The 22,362-nt window shown below is 44.9% G+C and overlaps 1 protein-coding gene across 1 annotated transcript in view; it reads left to right on the forward strand.

The window, feature by feature from the left end:
• Positions 1 to 22,362, forward strand: part of LOC118401755 (hippocampus abundant transcript 1 protein-like) — a 45,151-nt gene that overhangs the window by 16,977 nt on the left and 5,812 nt on the right. Inside the window, exons 8-11 of the mRNA XM_052476089.1 lie at positions 12,462 to 12,533; positions 12,686 to 12,798; positions 17,237 to 17,334; positions 21,830 to 21,996. Coding sequence (XP_052332049.1) covers positions 12,462 to 12,533; positions 12,686 to 12,798; positions 17,237 to 17,334; positions 21,830 to 21,996 — 450 coding nt within the window. The remainder of the gene's footprint in view (positions 1 to 12,461; positions 12,534 to 12,685; positions 12,799 to 17,236; positions 17,335 to 21,829; positions 21,997 to 22,362) is intronic.

Raw genomic sequence — 22,362 nt, forward strand, 5'->3', positions numbered from 1 at the left:
GAGAAACTGGCCTTTTTAAAAAAAATAATAATAATAATTACACTTTTGGAAAGATTTTAGTTTTTTTTTCATCCACATCGGTTGAACCATTTAGACATTTCGGAACTTTCTGTACTTTCGTCCCACCCTATTTTAGGGGACCAAAAGTATTGGGGCAAATTAATTTGTGTATTAAAGTAGTCAAAAGTGCAGTATTTGATCCCATATTCACAGCACGCAATGACTGCGTCAAGCTTGTGACTCTACACATTTGTTGGATGCAGTTGCTGTGTTTGTTTTGGTGGTGTCAGATTATATTGTGCCCAATAGAAATGAATGGTAAATAATGTATTGTCATTTTGGAGTCACCTTAGAATACGTTTCTAAACACCTCTACATTAATGTGAATGCTACCATGATTACAGATAATCCTGATGAGTGAGAAAGAGTTGAAGATCATAACCCGAAGACCATGCGAACCCTCACCAATACAATAACAGAGGTTATCATTTTTGCAGGGGTATAATATTTGTGAGTCTAACTTTCTCACTCATCATTATTCACGTTTTATTTTGGATTATCTGTAATCATGGTAAGATCCGCATCAAACCAACTCCTACCCCCTAGTCTCGACCCCTATTTCGGTGGGTAGATACAGTGATGCATCAGCAAATTTATAGTGGAGAGAAGTCCATTCTTCCCACGCAGGAAAGTTCAGAGTACAAAAATAATACAATGTGGTCTGCTTCATATCTGTGAATTCACTGACTGGGGAATTCTGATGGCAGGCTTCTGAACAAACTCCTTAGATAGAATGTGGCCAAGTAGGGCTACTGTTTTTATAGTGTCAACAACATGGTCTGGTCTGTCCCCAGTTAACTACAGTTAGAGAACTAGTCAGCCAGCAGGGCTCAAAACTGCGACCCCCAAACTCTCGCATATGACACACTGCCCTTTGACATGGCAGTGTGGCACCAGTTTTGTTTTGTTTTATTTTATTGGTCGTAGGGTGCCAGTGAAATAAATGTAGCTGGTTGCGTTTTAGTTTTTGTTCACAATTGTACTTTTTAATTTTTTTTTTATTCAAACAGAAATGGGTACGCAATCCAGGTATTCAAAAAGTTCGGTCCAAAGTCTTGGTTGAGTCTTTGATATTCCCAATCCAGTCGTGCTCTTTTGGTTTCCCCAAATAAAGGTTGACTGCAAAGTAGGCCAACCTGGCAGAATTATATCGTGATCATTTATGAATCGGGTGGCATTTGTTTTGCAAACTCTGCTATTGCATGTGGCCTAAAATTGTACAGTGCTAGCCAAACACAACGGTCATTTGCTAGGCGCACAATTGAGTTAAAGGGCAACCACACTGTGTTGTATTGATCCCAGACCTGAAAGTAGTCTCCCGATGTGGTTTAAGCATTGTTGTGAACTTCCATTTTTGTTAAAAAAAAACAATTCTGTGAATACATAGGAAAAAATAGGATGACTTTAAAACCTGGAAACGGGAGTTTACCAAAAGAGAACTCATTTTTATAGGGCCCGACAACTGTAGTGACTGTTCAAAATCACTAACAATTAAAACCCTCTTTGAGATTGAGCAAAGGTTTTATTTTATTCCCTCCAAACAATCAAACGATGTTTAAGGTGGCGCCGACAGACATGGCAGCTCTGCTCCTAAGCAACGTTGCAGTATTTTGTTGTGTTACTTCTTACAAAAAACATTCTGGGCTAAAATAATGTGTTACATACAGCTGGAAATAACGTTTGGATATCAGAGTGGCGGTAACTCGCCAGCATTACGACCAGGAATTCTCCCAAAACCCCGACGGCCCTCAATGAACTACACTGGACTTCATACAAACTGGAAACCACATCTCCCGACGCCACATTGTAGCTGTCGATATTAATAAGGCAAATGAGGAAAAAGCTACAGAAGCTTTATCAACACATTGACTTGTGAAAAACACTAAACCGCGACTACTCACCTTTTACAAGATGACTACAAGGCCTCCCCCGCAAGTAAGATCGCAACTCCATTTTTCTCCGCCCTTCCTATAGGCAGAAACTCAAACAGGAAGTACCTGTGCTAAGGACTATTCAACGCTGGTCTGACCAATCGGAATCCACGCTTTAAGATTGTTTTGATCACACTGACTGGGATATGTTCCAGGTAGTCTCTGAAAATATAATTGACGTATACACGGACATGGTGACTGAGTTCATCAGGAAGTGTATAGGGGATGTTGTTCCCACTGTGACTATTAAAACCTACCCAAACCAGAAACGGTGGCTAGATGGCAGCATTCGTGGAAAACTGAAAGCATTTAACCATGGCAAGGTGACTGGGAATATGGCAGAATACAAAAAGTGTAGTTATTCATTCCGTAAAAGGCAATCAAACAGGCAAGATGTCCGTACAGAGACAGTGGAGTTGAAAATTAACGGCTCCGACATGAGACGTATGTGGCGGGGTCTACAGACCATCACAGATTACAAAAGGGAGAACGAGCTATGTTGCGGACACCGTCTTGCTCCCGGACAAGCTAAACCACTTCGCCCGCTTTGAGGATAACTCGGTGCCACCGACGCGGCCCGCTCTCGTTTTCCGTGGCCGACGTGAGCAAGACATTTAAACGTGTTAACCCTCGCATGACTGCTGGCCCAGATGGCATTCCTAGCCGCGTCCTCAGACCAGCTGGCTGGAGTGTTGACAATTTCAACCTTTCCTTATCGCAGTCTGCTGTCCCCACTTGCTTCAAGATGTCCACCATTGTTCCTCTACCCAAGAAAGCAAAGGTAACTGAACTAGATGACTATCGCCCCATAGCACTCACTTCTGTCACCATGAAGTGCTTTGAGAGGCTAGTTAAGGATCATATCGCCTCCACCTTACCTGACACCCTGGACCCACTTCCATTTCCAGTTCACCCATGACTGTGTGACCACGCATGTCTCCAACTCAATCTTCAAGTTTGCAGACGACACAACAGTAGTAGGCCTGATTACCAACAATGATGAGACGGCCTACAGGGAGGAGGTGAGGGCCCTGGTGGAGTGGAACCAGGAAAATAACCTCTCCCTCAACGTCAACAAAATGAAAGAGCTGGACTTCAGGAAAAAGCAGAGGGATTACATACACATCGATGGGACCGCAGTGGAGAAGGTGGAAAGCTTCAAGTTCCTCGGTTTTGTCAGGGATGTGTAATCTGAAATGGTCCACCCACACAGACAGTGTGGCGTAGAAGGTGCAACAGCGCCTCTTCAACCTCAGGAGGCTGTGGTCCTTCTGTAGCTCAGTTGGTAGAGCATGGCGCTTGTAACGCCAGGGTAGTGGGTTCGATTCCCGGGACCACCCATACGTAGAATGTATGCACACATGACTGTAAGTCGCTTTGGATAAAAGCGTCTGCTAAATGGCATATATTATATTATTATATATTATTATTATCATATATTGCTGAAGAAATTCAGATTGGCCCCTAAGACCCTCAAACTTTTACAGATGCATTACAGAGCATTCTGTCGCGGTGTATCAACGCCTGGTACGGCAACTGCACCGCCCGCAACCGCAGGGCTCACCAGAGTGTCGCGTCTCTGATTCAATTATGTGTTGCTATTTTATCAAATCGATTACGTGATTGAATTAAACCATTAATAACCTGGGGCACCACAGAAGCATTCATTTATATTGAGCGGTTATCTCCCGAATCTACTCTCTTAAAGATCTGAATATCTTTTATCAATAAGTCAATTATTAATCTTCACCTTATTCGGTCTCATTCTGATTGTCGTAAAGTACTTTATCTGCACGAATCCTGGCTAACAAGTTGAATCATCAACACACAAATTGGCTTAATTATTTATGAACTAAATACCTAAATCACACATGCATGCATACGATAGATCATACATCGATTACTAATCATGCCATAAAAAGTCCCGGGTGGGCTAATCCGATATGACGGTTAGTTACACAAAGGAAGGGGGTTGGGTTTGAATGAAAGAGCGGGAAGACTGAGGGACAAAGGGTTTGGGTCTCTATCGGACCGTGAGAAGCTATGCTACCGTAAAGACAATCTTACGCATTCTAATAACCGCCCTTTCGGAAAAGGAAAATGCTAAAGATATATTTACTCTGAGCTGCTCTTCGATAAATGGGTTGAATATGGAAGACTGGTTTACCCAGCAGATATCGCCATTTGTCCTTTTGAAGAATCTTTCTGGTCGTAGTGTTGTAGAGCGGATACGTTAAAGTACCCTGTCGTTCTCAGGAGATTGTCTGTCATTTCCTAGGCCTCGTACGTTTACAGCTGACGATCTTAGGAAATTGTCTGTCCTTTCCTAGGCCACGTACGTTTACAGCTGTCGATCTTAGGAAATGGTCTGTCCTTTCCTAGGCCACGTACGTTTACAGCTGTCGATCTTAGGAAATCGTCTGTCATTTCTTAGGCCTCGTACGTTTACAGCTGTCGATCTCAGGAGATTGTCTGTCCTTTCCTAGGCCTCGTACGTTTACAGCTGTCGATCTTAGGAAATTGTCTGTCCTTTCCTAGGCCACGTACGTTTACAGCTGTCGATCTTAGGAAATCGTCTGTCCTTTCCTAGGCCACGTACGTTTACAGCTGTCGATCTTAGGAAATTGTCTGTCCTTTCCTAGGCCACGTACGTTTACAGCTGTCGATCTTAGGAAATTGTCTGTCCTTTCCTAGGCCTCGTACGTTTACAGCTGTCGATCTTAGGAAATTGTCTGTCCTTTCCTAGGCCACGTACGTTTACAGCTGCAGCTGAGAACTCTACGTCTCAGATGTATCACTCCTTCTTTAGTGAAACAATAGTTCAAAGTTCATACCAAGTTGCTGTAATCAGCTCGTGCTGTATTCTGGCTGCTCTATTCTAAATAAATCGTCAACTCCACGTGATCTGGTCTCATGTAAATTTCGTTAGAGTAGTTGTTGAACCATACACAACCACAGCTCACGCTGGGGTTTGCTTAGTCTAACGTGAATTGGGTCATGGAGGCTTTTGTACTGGGGGAGAGAAGGGGGTGTTTCATCCCTCTCCAACCAATGTCTGTTCACTTGGGCGTGGCCACTGAGTGAGCGTAAGTTTACTTATGACAACAATTCTCTCATTTTGAAGCTAAAATCACATTTCATCTTCTCACAAATAATTTCATATTTCAACATTTAAATTGCACAACAATTCCATGTGAATCTGATAACTAGAGTGTGTAGACATTCCAAGATACAATTTGTCATATCAGATATGTCCCAGACACAAACTGAAAGATTAGTGGAATCTGTGTGGGTAGCTGGACAGGTAGGATGACTGACAGTGAAGGTGAACAGGTGGTCATGTGTCAGGTGACAGAGGAATGGATGAGACTGATGCAGGAATTCCTTTAACCATAAAGTATAACAAATAACATGTATCCAATCAAATTCATAATCAAAAATCATATAATTCATTATTAACATAATTTAGGGAGTTCAACAGTCCAGTTCATTAAGTCAATCGTAATCATCCGTGAGTCATTTAGGCTCGTAACTATTTATCATGAAAGAATACAAACAGTGATTGAATAACCAATCTATAATCCCCATTAGTTTGGCATCAAAGTCGATCAGTTAGCAAACAATGATGTTTCTCATTTCACCTTCAATTGTCTTCATGTGTACATATAATTAATTTCATGACATATTAACCATATCGATTGCATAATTGGCTTATGAGGATCCGTAGGGCCGTGATCATTGACCATTCACATGACACTGATTTGAAGCGTGCGCTCCAAGACGCGCTCCGTGGTAATAACGATAAGCGATAACTGATGTCCCGCTCCCCCGATCGCCACAGATAGTTCAGATGAAAGGTAACAGTCGGTGGATTCATGGACGCACAGAACTTCTAGATCAGATGGAGTTAAGGAAGAGAAAGCAGCGAGATCAGGCGATGGCAATTTCCTCCTTTTATGGAGTTGAGATCTGTCGGACATTTCCACCTGACCTAATTAAAGCGCCCCTGACCCAGCTGAGTAAGTGGCAATTGATTAAAGGATTAATCCACCAACTCCATGGGCCTTTTCTCCACCAACTGACCTCACGTATTCTTTAAGTATCAACGGACACTTTCAACTGGTTGAGAAAGGGAAATATTTGTCCATTCCCCAACCTTTTGATGTTATCATACATTCTCTATGTTAACAAAGTGCTTTCCAAGAGTCCATTCTGTAGAGTGGGGGGAAAGGTATTTATGGGGGGGGGGGGCTCATCAAGGACATCAACCACCTAAGCCACTGCCTGTTCACCCCGCTATCATCCAGAAGGCGAGGTCAGTACAGGTGCATCAAAGCTGGGACCGAGAGACTGGAAAAACAGCTTCTATCTCAAGGCCATCAAACTGTTTATATAGCGATCACTAGCTGGCTACCACCCGGTTACTCAACTCTGCTACCCTTTTGTACATAGACATGGAAACACTTAGTCACTTTAATAACGTTTACATACTGTTTTACTCATTTCATGTGTATATACTGTATTCAATTCTACTGTATTTTAATCAATGCCACTCTGACATGGCTCGTCCTAATATTTATATATTCCGTTATTTTTACGTTTAGGTTTGTTAATTGTTGTGAATTAGATACTACTCTTAGATACTACTGCATTGTTGGAGCTAGGAACACAAGCATTTCACTGCACCCGCAACATCTACTAAATGTGTATGTGGCCAATAATATTTTATTTGTAAATATGATATTGTCAAGTTAAAATGTTATTTGTGTATGGAGTACAGGAGGCTGCTAAGGGGAGGACTGCTCATAACAATGGTGTGAATGGTATTGAGGTCACTTGTTTGATACCATCACATTAATTCCATTCCAGCCATTACTATGATCCCGTCCTCCCCAATTAAGGGTCCACCAGCCACCTGTTGTATTGCTCAGTCCGTAAATTTGAAGGTCACATTCAAATTATGCATCAGCCACTTTCCTGGGTGATTTTTCATTCTGGCCAGTAGCTTTTCAGTTGGCGCTGGCCCAATGTGGTGCCCTTTTTATTTTTTTTTACCACTTTTTCTCCCCAATTTCATGATATCCAATTGGTAGTTAGTCTTGTCTCATCACTGCAACTCCCGTACGGACTCGGGAGAGGCGCAGGTCGAGAGCCGCGTGTCCTCCGAACCCGGAGGACACGCGGCACTGCATCTTGACACAATGCCCACTTAACCCAGAAGCCAGCCGTTCCTGGCACCCGGGTCAGGGTGCACTGCACCCGGCCCGCCACAGGAGTCACTAGTGCGCGATGGGAAAAGGACATCCCTGCCGGCCAAACCCTCCCCTAACCCGGACGATGCCCCATGAGTCTCCCGAGGTCGCGTCCAGGCTGTGATGGAGCTTGGACTCGAACCCAGAATCTCTAGTGGCACAGCCAGCATTGTGAATTTACCCGTGTCACGCCCTGCATATTTTAAATATGGCTAGTCATTTATTAGCCTGGTTCTGTGTGGAATACAGGTACGTTATGGGACTGGTCAATATCATAACAAATCTGCCCGGCCAAATAATGTGCTGGCGCAATCAACTGAAATAGTTGGTAGCGCCAGTGGAAAAAGTTAGTCTAGACCCCTAGGCCAGTCTGACTCTCTCTGTCTCTCTCACTGTGTCCCGAATAGCACCCAAATTATGGGCACTGGTCAAAAGTAGTGCACTATGTAGGGAATTAGGGTGCCGTGTGGGACATAAACCACTGACTGACTGACAAATTAGATCCACTACCAGTAAACACTGAAAAGGCCCTTTTTGTGTTAATGAGGGACTACAGTAGTTAACAAAAGACCAGTCACAGCCCCTTTAGTGTGTTCCAGGTTGTGAGGAGGAGTGTGAAGAATGTGGAGAGAATTCCTCTGGAGAGACTTGTCATATAATTATCTGTTGTTGTTTGTCTGCTGAATGTGTTATAACAGTTGCAGTTCAATTCTAGTCGTTGTTTCCAAACTAGTATCACTGCCCACAGAAATCTGTATTATTGTGAAAACTGGAAGCATTTCCCAGTGAGGGCGGAGTTTTAGCCCTTTCCCTGAATTCAAAATCAACACTGCCTAGGAGGTAGGGTTTGATTTGGGATTCAGGGTCTGTGTATGTGAGCCTTTTGTCCGTCTACACTAACATGTACTGTATATGTACATTTACCTTCAGAGAGTATTCACACCCCTTCACTTATTCCTATGTTGTGTTACAGCCTGAATTTAAAATAGTTTAAATTTAGGTTTTTGTGTCACTGGCTTACAAACTACCCAATAATGTCAAATGTGGAATTATGTTTTTAGAAAGATTTCAAAAAATGAAAAGCTGAAATTGAGTCAAGTCAGTTTTCAATTCAATAAGTATTCAACCCATTCCTTATGGCAAGCCTAAATAAATACGTTCAGGAGTCAAAAATATGCTTAACAAGTCACCGGTTGAATGTGTGTTGTGTTGAACATGATGAATGTGAATGAATGTGTTGTGTTGAACATGATGAATGTGAATGAATGTGTTGTGTTGAACATGATGAATGTGAATGAATGTGTTGTGTTGAACATGATGAATGTGAATGAATGTGTTGTGTTGAACATGATGAATGTGAATGAATGTGTTGTGTTGAACATTATTTTTTTGAAAGACTACCTCATCTCTGTACATATAAAATTATCTGTAAGGTCCCTCAGTCGAGCAGTGAATTTCAAACACAGAGACCAGGGAGGTTTTCACATGTCTCACAAGGAAGGGAACCTTATGGTAGATGGATAGAAATGAAATAATATCCCTTTGAGCATGGTGAAGTTATTAATTACACTTTGGATGGTGTAACAATACACCCAGTCACTACAAAGATACTGGCATCCTTCCTAACTCAGTTGCTGGAGAGGAAGGAAGGAAACTGCTCAGGGATTTCACCATGAGGCCAATGGTGACTTTAAAGCAGAGTTTAATGGCTGTGATGAGAAACCTGAGGATGAATCAACAACATTGTAGTTACTCTACAATACTAACCTAAATTAGAGTGAAAATAAGGAAGCTTGTACAGAGTACAAATATTGCTGAAATATGTATCCTGTTTGCAATAAAGTAAAAGTGCAAGAAATGTGGCAAAAAAATAAACTTTGTCTTGAATACGAAGTGTTATGTTTGGGGCAATACAACACATCACTGAGTACCACTCTTCGTGTTTTCAAGCTAGTGGTGGCTGCATCATGTTATGGGTATGCTTGTGATCTTTAAGGACTGGGGAGTTTTTCAGGATAAAAAAAGAAACAGAATAGAGAAACTTGGTTCAGTCTGCTTTCCACCAGACACTGGGAGTTGAATTCATATGTATGTATGTATTAAATACATTTTAATTTGTCTTATTTTGAATTAAATTATTCAAATTATATATATCACACACTGAAGTTGCTGACCAAGACTACATTGAATGTTCCTGAGTGGCGTAGTTATAGCTTTGACATAAATCGACTTGAAAAATCTATGGCAAGAGTTAAATGGCTGTTTAGCAATGATCAACAACCAACGTGACAGAGCTTGAATCATTTTTAAAAGAATAATGTGCAAATATTGTACAATCCAGGTGTGCAAGGCTCTTGGTGTTTTCACACTTGGTCGCTTTCAGACAATGTTGTGAACTCGGTGCAGTTCGCTTCAGTCTTTGTGCACTCCAAAGGAACTCTGAGCCCCCGAATCAAACTGAACTCTGACCCCTCGAGCCCCCGAATCAAACTGAACTGAGACCATCTCGAGAGGTGGTCCGTGTTCGGTTCGCTTGTTTCCAGAACCCGATTCCCTTTTTTTTTTTTTAGGGCGATGTGAACACAACGCTCCCCATGTTCTCTTTTCATTTTTTTCTGCACCACACACTAGACTACTGCAACACTGTTTTCCCCTGCCATAACCCCTCACATTGGAGCCACAGAACAGATTTTTTTAACCTTTTATTTAACCAGGCAAGTCAGTTAAGAACAAATTCTTATTTTCAATGACGGCCTGGGAACAGTGGGTTAACTGCCTGTTCAGGGGCAGAACGACAGATTTGTACCTTGTCAGCTCGGGGGTTTGAACTCGCAACCTTCCGGTTACTAGTCCAACGCTCTAACCACTAGGCTACGCTGCCGCCCCAGATGATGTGAATGTTTGCAGGGGGAAAAAGTGTGCTGTTTTTGAACATTTGAACATTGATTAGCGTTTGTCAAGGATGCCGTTACAAAATGTGTAGAGTTTTGTACTGACACAATGTTCAGATTATTTGTTTGCAATATGTGATCTATAGGCAAAGAGCTTCTTCATAAGATGTTTATTGATTGTGGGTTTGTATAGTGTCACAACACGGTACAAAATCAACGTCAGCTCTTAAAGGGGCAGTAGTCTATAATGTGTGGGGGGGGGGGGATACTGCATTATTTCATCTTCAGTATTCTTCTGCTATTTATTCTATTACCAATAATATTTACATGTTAATATTATTTAGATTTTAATTGTCATCTTTCCAAGGTGCATTATGCAGAAATCGCTCTGTCATTTCCTGGTTGCAAAACTTATGTTTTGCCTAATTTCAGTTTGTGACAAGACAATATAGTGTAAACCGCTGTGAAATATATTTTCCATAACCAAAAATATTGTAATTTCAGCTGTTTTTGAAGCTGTTTTTCAAAACCGAATGTAAAAGATGCAAAAATGAAACGGAAGCATAGAAATGGCGCACACAGAACAGATCTACTGCTTCTTGGACTTGCATTCAGTGAGTGACTTATCTGTAACTCACATTTCTATGTGTATTTAGTAAGGTCACCCAAAAAGTTACACATTGCAGCTTTAACTAAATGCAATCTATTAGCTTCTAAAATGTAAGTACACTGTATCTAGCTGTCCGAAAACACGTTCTGATGGATTTGCTTGGCCTCACTTTGTTAAAACCCAGAGTGCATTGAGTGACTGTTCCAAAAGTAGCAATGTGATTGCATGGAGGACTCGGGCCACAAAATAGGTGAAGTGAACTGGAAAAATAGTTCAGTCCTCATTTGAAAGGGCAGTGTGACTACAAAGAGAACAGAGTTCTCATTCTAAGTTATTTTGCTTTCACCCCAGAGTTCGTTTTAAAGAGGACTATATGTTAAAACACCCTTAGACTTACCCAGGAAGACTGTTCTGAGGGTATTTTGTGAATTCAAGCTGTAAAATAACTAAATGTGAAATGGGTCCACGGGTTATGAATACTTTCTCTCCCCCAGGTCTCTAATGCGTCCTCTCTCTCCCCCCAGGTCTCTCTAACGCGCGTCTTCTCTCTCCCCCCAGGTCTCTCTAACGTGCGTCTTCTCTCTCCCCCCAGGTCTCTAACGCGTGTCTTCTCTCTCCCCCCAGGTCTCTAACGCGTGTCTTCTCTCTCCCCCAGGTCTCTAACGCGTCTTCTCTCTCCCCCAAGGTCTCTAACGCGTGTCTTCTCTCTCCCCCCAGGTCTCTAACGCGTGTCTTCTCTCTCCCCCCAGGTCTCTAACGCGTCTTCTCTCTCCCCCAGGTCTCTCTAACGCGTGTCTTCTCTCTCCCCCCCAGGTCTCTCTAACGCGCGTCTTCTCTCTCCCCCAGGTCTCTCTAACGCGCGTCTTCTCTCTCCCCCAGGTCTCTCTAACGCGCGTCTTCTCTCTCCCCCAGGTCTCTCTAACGCGTCTTCTCTCTCCCTCCAGGTCTCTCTAACGCGCGTCTTCTCTCTCCCCCCACCAGGTCTCTCTAACGCGTCTTCTCTCTCCCCCCACCAGGTCTCTCTAACGCGCGTCTTCTCTCTCCCCCCACCAGGTCTCTAACGCGCGTCTTCTCTCTCCCCCCACCAGGTCTCTCTAACGCTCGTCTTCTCTCTCCCCCCACCAGGTCTCTCTAACGCGCGTCTTCTCTCTCCCCCCACCAGGTCTCTCTAACGCGTCTTCTCTCTCCCCCCACCAGGTCTCTCTAACGCGTCTTCTCTCTCCCCCCACCAGGTCTCTCTAACGCTCGTCTTCTCTCTCCCCCACCAGGTCTCTCTAACGCGTCTTCTCTCTCCCCCCACCAGGTCTCTCTAACGCGCGTCTTCTCTCTCCCCCACCAGGTCTCTCTAACGCGCGTCTTCTCTCTCCCCCACCAGGTCTCTCTAACGCGCGTCTTCTCTCTCCCCCCAGGTCTCTCTAACGCGCGTCTTCTCTCTCCCCCCACCAGGTCTCTCTAACGCGCGTCTTCTCTCCCCCCACCAGGTCTCTCTAACGCGCGTCTTCTCTCTCCCCCCAGGTCTCTCTAACGCGCGTCTTCTCTCTCCCCCCAGGTCTCTCTAACGCGCGTCTTCTCTCTCCCCCCAGGTCTCTCTAACGCGCGTCTTCTCTCTCCCCCCAGGTCTCTCTAACGCGTGTCTTCTCTCTCCCCCCAGGTCTCTTAACGCGTGTCTTCTCTCTCCCCCCCAGGTCTCTAACACGTGTCTTCTATCCCCCCCCAGGTACAAAGGTTCAGTTCAGAGACAGTAGCTGCCTTCATAGCTGTGGTGGGCATCCTCTCCATTGTTGCTCAGGTTGGTGACTTTTGACACCCGTTGTGGTGTTTTTATACTTTTCGTATCAATATTCTGCCTCGCAATAGGTCCCAGAGACAGAGTTGACATATCTGTAATGAACGACTGATTGGCTGATTTTGTTGGACTACCTGCTATGTTCCCTTTGTCAGACGATGGTTCTGGGGATTCTGATGCGCTCCATAGGGAATAAGAACACTATCCTACTGGGCCTAGGCTTCCAGATACTACAGCTGGCCTGGTACGGCTTCGGATCTCAACCATGGTCAGTAACAACTACCTTTTTTAATACACTATCACTGACCCTAACATACTGGCCATAACTAACCCTGACCTTCACCCTGTCCCTAACGTACTGGCCACAACTAACATACTGGTCACTCAACCCCTTTAAGCACAACTTTTTGTGGAACAGGGGGACTGAGGGGATAGGGGAGAGAAAGTAGTCCTGACGCTCTGTGTTAGTGGTTAGGCCCCGGGAGAGAAAATAGCCCTGATGCTCTGTGTTAGTGGTTAGGCCCCGGGAGAGAAAATAGCCCTGATGCTCTGTGTTAGTGGTTAGGCCCCGGGAGAGAAAATAGCCCTGATGCTCTGTGTTGTCATATGGTGGTTACTGTTAGGTGTGGCTGCAGTGAAGAGAAGTTGAATACAGGCCAGTTTAGTCCTTACTCTGATATCTCTGTGAGGAGGATTTCCCTGTTTCCGCCCCCTGACTATATGACTTGTCAGTACACTCTGGTCTGTTGCATGCTTCCTCTCTGGAGTGTGAAAATACTTTGTTAAAGATTCACCTCAAATGAAAAGTAACTTTTTCTATAGTGATGTTACCGTGTGAGCTGAGGGTTCGGGCGGTGCGGTGCGAGCTGAGGGTTCGGGCGGTGCGGTGCGAGCTGAGGGTTCGGGCGGTGCGAGCTGAGGGTTCGGGCGGTGTGTGTGTGTGTGCACAGTTTCCTCTCTTGCCACGATTATGAAGTTGGGTGGGGGGTAGATTTTGTCATTGACAGGTAAGAATGTCTATTTCAGCAGCCACGTTGGCCGGTGGTCAAATGGCGTTTTGGACCAGGGGAAAAAAAGTTCACCCAAAAGTTTATCCACGTGTAGAAGTTGGTTGAATTGACAAGAAAAGCTACCAAAGTGTGACTTTGTCCTCGTTTCTTTACCAGCTGCATCGTTTTGGTCACACGCTAAGTTGTTTTTCAATGTTACTTCGAGTTTGCTGCAATTTTCTGCCGCCAGGAAGACGCCCATCAGATTTCTTTCATCGTAGACAAACGAGTGCCCAAGTTACCACGGTAATGGCCTGTCCCTTAAATTAAGAATCAACTGTTTTGAATGTTATATTGTTTTTGTGCATCTCTGGTTGATGTTCTACTGATTTAAAAAATTTTCCCTCAGGGTCATTTCATGTTATGTGTATCTGAGCTATTGCCGTTCCAGCAGGAAGAAATTAGTCCGGTATGAAGTTGCGTTGCGATATCGCCGCTCACTACACTGGAAGTTAATAGGAATACGATTTTTAGAAGGCAGAAAAATGATCATGTCAGATTTCAATACTGGCCAAGTCATAATGCTGGAGGTTGTCTTCTCTCCAATGAGCCATTGATCATATTTTGTTTATATATTCCTACCTCGTGAAATGTTTTTTATTTAACAGAGGGTCTAACACATTTCTCCTATTTGTCTGCCTCTTCAGTCCAGGGTGCATTGCATGGTAACCGTTGTAAATGTCAGACCCCACTCTGTGAGGCACATCGATCTGCAGGTTGAGCAAGTACATTAGTGTCTAATTTGAGAAACGGACACCTCACAAGTCCTCAAGCTTCATTAAATAGAACCCGACAAAACACCAGTCTCAACGTCAACAGTGAAGGGGTGATTCCAGGATGCTGGCCTTCTAGGCAGAGTTCCTCTGTCCAGTGTCTGTGTTCTTCTGGCCATCTTAATCTTTTATTTTTATTGGTCAGTCTGAGATATGGCTTTTTCTTTGCAACTCTGCCTAGAAGGCCAGCATCCCAGTGTCGCCTCTTCACTGTTGACGTTGAGACTGGTGTTTTGTGGGTACTATTTAATGAAGCTGCCAGTTGAGGACTTGTGAGGTGTCTGTTTCTCAAACTAGACACTCAAATGTACTTGTCCTCTTTCTCAGTTGTGCACCGGGGCCTCCCACTCTTCTTTCTATTCTGTTTAGAGCCAGTTTGCGCTGTTCTGTGAAGGGAGTAGTACACAGCGTTGTACCAGAGCTTCGGTTTCTTGGCAATTTCTCACTTGGAATAGCCTTAATTTCTCAGATCAAGAATAGACTGATGAGTTTCAGAAGAAAGATCTTTTGTTTCTTACCATTTTGAGCCTGTAATCGAAACCACAAATGCTGATGCTCCAGATACTCAACTAGTCTAATGAAGGCCAGTTTCATTGCTTCTTTAATCAGAACAAAAGTTTTCAGCTGCGCTAACGTAATTGCAAAATGGTTTTCTAATGATCAATATGATCAATTAGCCTTTTTAAAATGCTAAACTTGGATTCGCTAACAAATTGCCATTGGAACACAGGAGTGATGGTTGCTGATAGCGGTCATTCGTTCTACTGTCTGAAAAGGTACAGAACTGATGCAGCATTTTTTTAGTTGTCTGAAGTTCTTAATTGTCTCTATGGACATGCTACTGTAGCTTTGTTCTATGTCTGTAAAGGGTTGAGCTAGATATTTAAGTTCTAAATATTCCATTGTCATACTGACTCACATTGCCATAAGTTCTTATCCCTTGCTTGCTAGCTAGCCAACTACGGCTAACTTATTCACGTCAGCCAGAATAACAACAAAGTAGCAGCATTTGCGGATTTTTTTTATGCGTAGTTTTCTAGTGCCATTTCTTTGGATACATTCATAACAATGAGCTGATGTGCGGTTTTACCTGGCATAGAAAATGTGCTCTCTTGTCATGACTCAGAGGAACTAGCCAACAACACCGCTAACACAATCATTTCAAACTGAAGCTGCAATGACGTTTAGTTTAGTTTAATTTGACCTGTTTTTCTATTGACATTTATTTGTATATATCCATAAAAATGATGCCAGCTGATTCATGATTTAGACTGGCTGAGAAACGCTGCCTGCCTGTTTTTTTTTTTTTTTTTTTTCCCCTTTTTTTTCCCCCAACTTCTGGCACGTTCAATACTATTGGATAGCTGGATATTGAATTTGAATATTAAATCGATGTTGCAAATGTCAGAGGCAGACCGCAAGGTTTCTACAAATCTCAGCTGTTGAAAACCAAATGCTACTCTAAAAGCAATGGGAGATCATGTCTAGATGGGTTTTTTTTATAGTGGAAACCAAGTTTATAAATTGCCTGGCTGGGCTGATGACATTGATTTGCGCAGTGAGATGGAACAGAGTAAATAGGCATTTCAAAGTCATAGCTTTAGCCGGTGGTAACTTGTGGAATAGACACCGGCTGGAATGCGGTTTTAACCAATCAGCATCCAGAATAAGACCCACTAGTTGTATAAAACGGAATTGCCCAGCCCTAGCGGTCATGCATATGTTATAGGACCATTATTCTGCATTGTAAATTGATAAATGTATTTTTTAAATGTCAAGCAAAATTGTCAATTTTTCACATCTCTAGAGTGTAGCTACGTTTGCTAGCTAGCTACCCAGCACATAGAGACCATTGCATTGTGGGTTTTGTAGTAGACTTGAACTGCAACAGATGTTGCTACCAACCTTATTATAATGACAAATTTACAAATTTATTCCCGAAAAATATACACTGTAAATGATAGGATTTAGTATTTTTCCTTTTAAAGGAGCAGCTGAACATTTTTGTCTCACCTAATGATTGAGCATGGATCACACACAACTTTTATTCATGAACTTTTGGTCATTTCTTATTAAGACACATACTTTAATGCTTCTAGATTTCTACTTAAGAACACATCTAGGGGCCTCCCGCGTGGTGCATTGGTCTAAGGTACTGCAGTGCTAGCTGTGCCACTAGAGATTCTGGGTTCGAGTCCGGGCTCTGTCGCAGCTGGCCGCGAGCGGGAGACCCATGGGCAGTGCACGATTGTCCAGGTTAGGGGAGGGTTTGACCGACGGATGTCCTTGTGCACTAGCAACTCCTGTGGCGGGCCGTGCACGCTGACACGGTCGCCAGGTGTACGGCGTTTCCTCCGACACACTGGTGCGGCTGGCTTCCAGGTTAAGTGGGCATTGGTTGGGTTGTGTTTCGGGGGACGCACGACTTTCGCCTCTCCCGAGTCCTCCGTACGGAAGTTGCAGCGACAAGACAAGACTGTAACGCCCAATTGGATACCACAACATTTTTGCGAAAATGGGTATAAAAAAAATAATCTACTCGTTGTCAGTTTAGAGCTCTGAACTAGGGTAATATATTAGCCCTATCACTCATCATTGTCATATTATTGATGAGAATGTCTCAGATGACAACCGAACTGACATCATATTCATTAAGTACCACCGCATATGTTCAATTGGTCGCTTTACCAGAATATAGTTCATTTCCCCCCACCTTCTGATGTTCCCAGAATCTCTGTTAACCAAGGGGTTTTCAAATGTTACATCAGTAGGGTAGAGAGGAAAAAGGGGGGAAGAGGTATTTATGACTGTCATAAACCTACCCCCAGGCCAACGTCATGACAGTGTGTAACAATGTGTGTGTGTGTGTGTTCTCTCCCATCAGGATGATGTGGGCAGCAGGAGCGGTAGCAGCCATGTCTAGCATCACGTTCCCAGCCGTCAGTGCCATCGTGTCCCGCAACGCAGACCCTGACCAGCAAGGTAAGCTAATGCTATCAAAAACTGTATTAGCCTCAATATGAGACTGCCCGATCGTAAATTGACCCCCTCTTTCTCAGATCTGAAATGTTATTCCAGATCACGTACAATGCTTAGTCTCGTAAACTTGCTCTCAAGATTGCAACCTAAATATTCATCATTATTCAAGACCATTGTAGTGAATATGTCAAAGCTATATGGGGAAACGCAAAAGCAGAAGTTTGGGCTGGGCGATATGCCCCAGATATCATATTGTAACATTTTTGACGATATTTATTTTTATTTTCTTAAATAATAAAAGTTCTGTTTTCTGAGTAGTTTGTGAAAACTCATAAATGATCAGTGATTTCAATGAGTCTTGTTCTCTCCTGATTTATTTTAGTTCAATATTAAACTTCAACCAAATTTTCCATGATCAGAATAATTATTTTCCTCTAAACAGGTTTCTATCCAACTTTTTTTTTTTTGCGGGTAAAGTACACGTGACAACAGGCCTGATGGAAACAGCAAATTTATCTGTAAACTTTCCAAATGCTGACAAGACAAAGACACACTTGACAAAGTGGTATCTTTTTTTTGTGTCGGTAACAGGTGTTATGAGAGTTTGAAACACCTTTAAGCACATCAAATCAAATGTATTTATATAGCCCTTCGTACATCAGCTGATATCTCAAAGTGCTGTACAGAAACCCAGCCTAAAACCCCAAACGGCAAGCAATGCAGGTGTAGAAGCACGGTGGCTAGGAAAAACTCCCTAGAAAGGCCAAAACCTAGGAAGAAACCTAGAGGAACCAGGCGATGTGGGGTGGCCAGTCCTCTTCTGGCTGTGCCGGGTGGAGATTATAACAGAACATGGCCAAGATGTTCAAATGTTCATAAATGACCAGCATGGTCAAATAATAATAATCACAGGCAGAACAGTTGAAACTGGAGCAGCAGCATGGCCAGGTGGACTGGGGACAGCAAGGAGTCATCATGTCAGGTAGTCCTGAGGCATAGTCCTAGGGCTCAGGACCTCCGAGAGAGAGAAAGAAGGAAAGAAAGAATTGGAGAGGGCATACTTAAATTTACACAGGACACTGAATAGGACAGGAGAAGTACTCCAGATGTTGATATAATATCCATCATATCGAAGTAAACTAGGAGTGACACGATATGTTGTGTGGATCTTCCTCGGCTTGGAAAATGCTCTGTTTATACCAAATACGGGGGTATTTCGAAATACCAAATGGTATGATTTTTCAATACGTAACACAAATTAATGTCTATGTTTTAGGGTGCTGTGCCACTAGTTATAACTCACAGGCAGTGGTGGAAAAAGTACCCAAAAAGAACTTAATGGAAAATGACTCAAATAAAAGTTACCCAGCCCTCTTACTGCTGGTAGGAACAGACCCTCTTACTGCTGGTAGGAACAGGCCCTCTTACTGCTGGTAGGAACAGGCCCTCTTACTGCTGGTAGGAACAGGCCCTCTTACTGCTGGTAGGAACAGGCCCTCTTACTGCTGGTAGGAACAGGCCCTCTTACTGCTGGTAGGAACAGGCCCTCTTACTGCTGGTAGGAACAGGCCCTCTTACTGCTGGTAGGAACAGGCCCTCTTACTGCTGGTAGGAACAGGCCCTCTTACTGCTGGTAGGAACAGGCCCTCTTACTGCTGGTAGGAACAGGCCCTCTTACTGCTGGTAGGAACAGGCCCTCTTACTGCTGGTAGGAACAGGCCCTCTTACTGCTGGTAGGAACAGGCCCTCTTACTGCTGGTAGGAACAGGCCCTCTTACTGCTGGTAGGAACAGGCCCTCTTACTGCTGGTAGGAACAGGCCCTCTTACTGCTGGTAGGAACAGGCCCTCTTACTGCTGGTAGGAACAGGCCCTCTTACTGCTGGTAGGAACAGGCCCTCTTACTGCTGGTAGGAACAGGCCCTCTTACTGCTGGTAGGAACAGGCCCTCTTACTGCTGGTAGGAACAGGCCCTCTTACTGCTGGTAGGAACAGGCCCTCTTACTGCTGGTAGGAACAGGCCCTCTTACTGCTGGTAGGAACAGGCCCTCTTACTGCTGGTAGGAACAGGCCCTCTTACTGCTGGTAGGAACAGGCCCTCTTACTGCTGGTAGGAACAGGCCCTCTTACTGCTGGTAGGAACAGGCCCTCTTACTGCTGGTAGGAACAGGCCCTCTTACTGCTGGTAGGAACAGGCCCTCTTACTGCTGGTAGGAACAGGCCCTCTTACTGCTGGTAGGAACAGGCCCTCTTACTGCTGGTAGGAACAGGCCCTCTTACTGCTGGTAGGAACAGGCCCTCTTACTGCTGGTAGGTACAGGCCCTCTTACTGCTGGTAGGAACAGGCCCTCTTACTGCTGGTAGGAACAGGCCCTCTTACTGCTGGTAGGAACAGGCCCTCTTACTGCTGGTAGGAACAGGCCCTCTTACTGCTGGTAGGAACAGGCCCTCTTACTGCTGGTAGGAACAGGCCCTCTTACTGCTGGTAGGAACAGGCCCTCTTACTGCTGGTAGGAACAGGCCCTCTTACTGCTGGTAGGAACAGACCCTCTTACTGCTGGTAGGAACAGACCCTCTTACTGCTGGTAGGAACAGACCCTCTTACTGCTGGTAGGAACAGACCCTCTTACTGCTGGTAGGAACAGGCCCTCTTACTGCTGGTAGGAACAGGCCCTCTTACTGCTGGTAGGAACAGGCCCTCTTTCTGCTGGTAGGAACAGGCCCTCTTACTGCTGGTAGGAACAGGCCCTCTTACTGCTGGTAGGAACAGGCCCTCTTACTGCTGGTAGGAACAGGCCCTCTTACTGCTGGTAGGAACAGGCCCTCTTACTGCTGGTAGGAACAGGCCCTCTTACTGCTGGTAGGAACAGGCCCTCTTACTGCTGGTAGGAACAGGCCCTCTTACTGCTGGTAGGAACAGGCCCTCTTACTGCTGGTAGGAACAGGCCCTCTTACTGCTGGTAGGAACAGGCCCTCTTACTGCTGGTAGGAACAGGCCCTCTTACTGCTGGTAGGAACAGGCCCTCTTACTGCTGGTAGGAACAGGCCCTCTTACTGCTGGTAGGAACAGGCCCTCTTACTGCTGGTAGGAACAGGCCCTCTTACTGCTGGTAGGAACAGGCCCTCTTACTGCTGGTAGGAACAGGCCCTCTTACTGCTGGTAGGAACAGGCCCTCTTACTGCTGGTAGGAACAGGCCCTCTTACTGCTGGTAGGAACAGGCCCTCTTACTGCTGGTCTTACTGCTGGGAACAGGCCCTCTTACTGCTGGTAGGAACAGGCCCTCTTACTGCTGGTAGGAACAGGCCCTCTTACTGCTGGTAGGAACAGGCCCTCTTACTGCTGGTAGGAACAGACCCTCTTACTGCTGGTAGGAACAGGCCCTCTTACTGCTGGTAGGAACAGACCCTCTTACTGCTGGTAGGAACAGGCCCTCTTACTGCTGGTAGGAACAGACCCTCTTACTGCTGGTAGGAACAGACCCTCTTACTGCTGGTAGGAACAGACCCTCTTACTGCTGGTAGGAACAGACCCTCTTTCTGCTGGTAGGAACAGACCCTCTTTCTGCTGGTAGGAACAGACCCTCTTTCTGCTGGTAGGAACAGACCCTCTTACTGCTGGTAGGAACAGGCCCTCTTACTGCTGGTAGGAACAGGCCCTCTTACTGCTGGTAGGAACAGGCCCTCTTACTGCTGGTAGGAACAGGCCCTCTTACTGCTGGTAGGAACAGGCCCTCTTTCTGCTGGTAGGAACAGGCCCTCTTTCTGCTGGTAGGAACAGGCCCTCTTTCTGCTGGTAGGAACAGACCCTCTTTCTGTTGGTAGGAACAGACCCTCTTACTGCTGGTAGGAACAGACGATCACCATTTGAGTTTGTTTACTTAGTTATTACATGTATTTTACATGAAACAAACCAAACATTGAAATAACGGTATGTAAAGTAAAACCCCAAACTGTTCCATGCATCAGTACTGGTATTTAGTGAAATAGGGTTTACCACCCAGCCCTAACTGAAAGTGCATCTTGGCCTCCCGGGTGGCGCAGTGGTTAAGGGCGCTGTACTACAGTACTATCAGAGACTCTGGGTTCGTGCCCAGGCTCTGTCGTAACCGGCCGCAACCGGGAGGTCCGTGGAGTGAAGCACAATTTGACCTAGCGTCGACCGGGTTAGGGAGGGGTTGGCCGGTAGGGATGTCCTTGTCTCATCGCGCAGCAGTGACTCCTGTGGCGGGCCGGGCGCAGTGCGCGCTAACCAAGGTTGCCAGGCTTCCGGGTTGGATGCGCGCTGTGTTAAGAAGCAGTGCGGCTTGGTTGGGTTGTGTATCGGAGGACGCATGACTTTCAACCTTCGTCTCTCCCGAGCCCGTACGGGACTTGTAGCGATGAGACAAGATAGTAGCTACTAAAAACAATTGGGGAGAAAACGGGGTAAAATTCAAAACAAAAAAAAGAACAAAAAAAAGAGTGCATCTTGATTGAATGACTTTGTATCCGTCTCCCAGGTGTTGTCCAGGGGGTGATAACAGGTATCCGTGGTCTGTGTAACGGGCTCGGCCCGGCCTTCTATGGCTTTATATTCTACCTGTTCCATGTGGAGCTGACTGATCTGGATGCTGTAGACAGCCCTGGGAAAGAACCCAAACCTAACATGGCCAACCCTGCTGATGAGGTGAGACCATGGAGGATAGAGGACACACACACACACACACACACACACACACACGGCCAACCACACTGACGAGGTGAGACCATGGAGGATAGAGGACACACACACACGGCCAACCACACTGACGAGGTGAGACCGTGGAGGAGTGTATTGGACAGGACTGAGAGACAACGGTATAGGAGTATATATTCAGACAGTATTGATATCATGGCGTCACTCACCTATAAAAACATAGATGTCTCAGCCTTCAGACACTCCATTCATAATCTCCTACCTGCTGTACATCTGACTGAAGGGACAGTTGGGCACTTTGCTAAAACACACACATCCCCCTTTTTACAAAGACCCTCCCTATTAATCATCAGTTTC

Source organism: Oncorhynchus keta, chromosome 23 (genome assembly GCF_023373465.1).
Source record: "Oncorhynchus keta strain PuntledgeMale-10-30-2019 chromosome 23, Oket_V2, whole genome shotgun sequence".
In the NCBI taxonomy this organism is placed as follows: domain Eukaryota; kingdom Metazoa; phylum Chordata; class Actinopteri; order Salmoniformes; family Salmonidae; genus Oncorhynchus; species Oncorhynchus keta.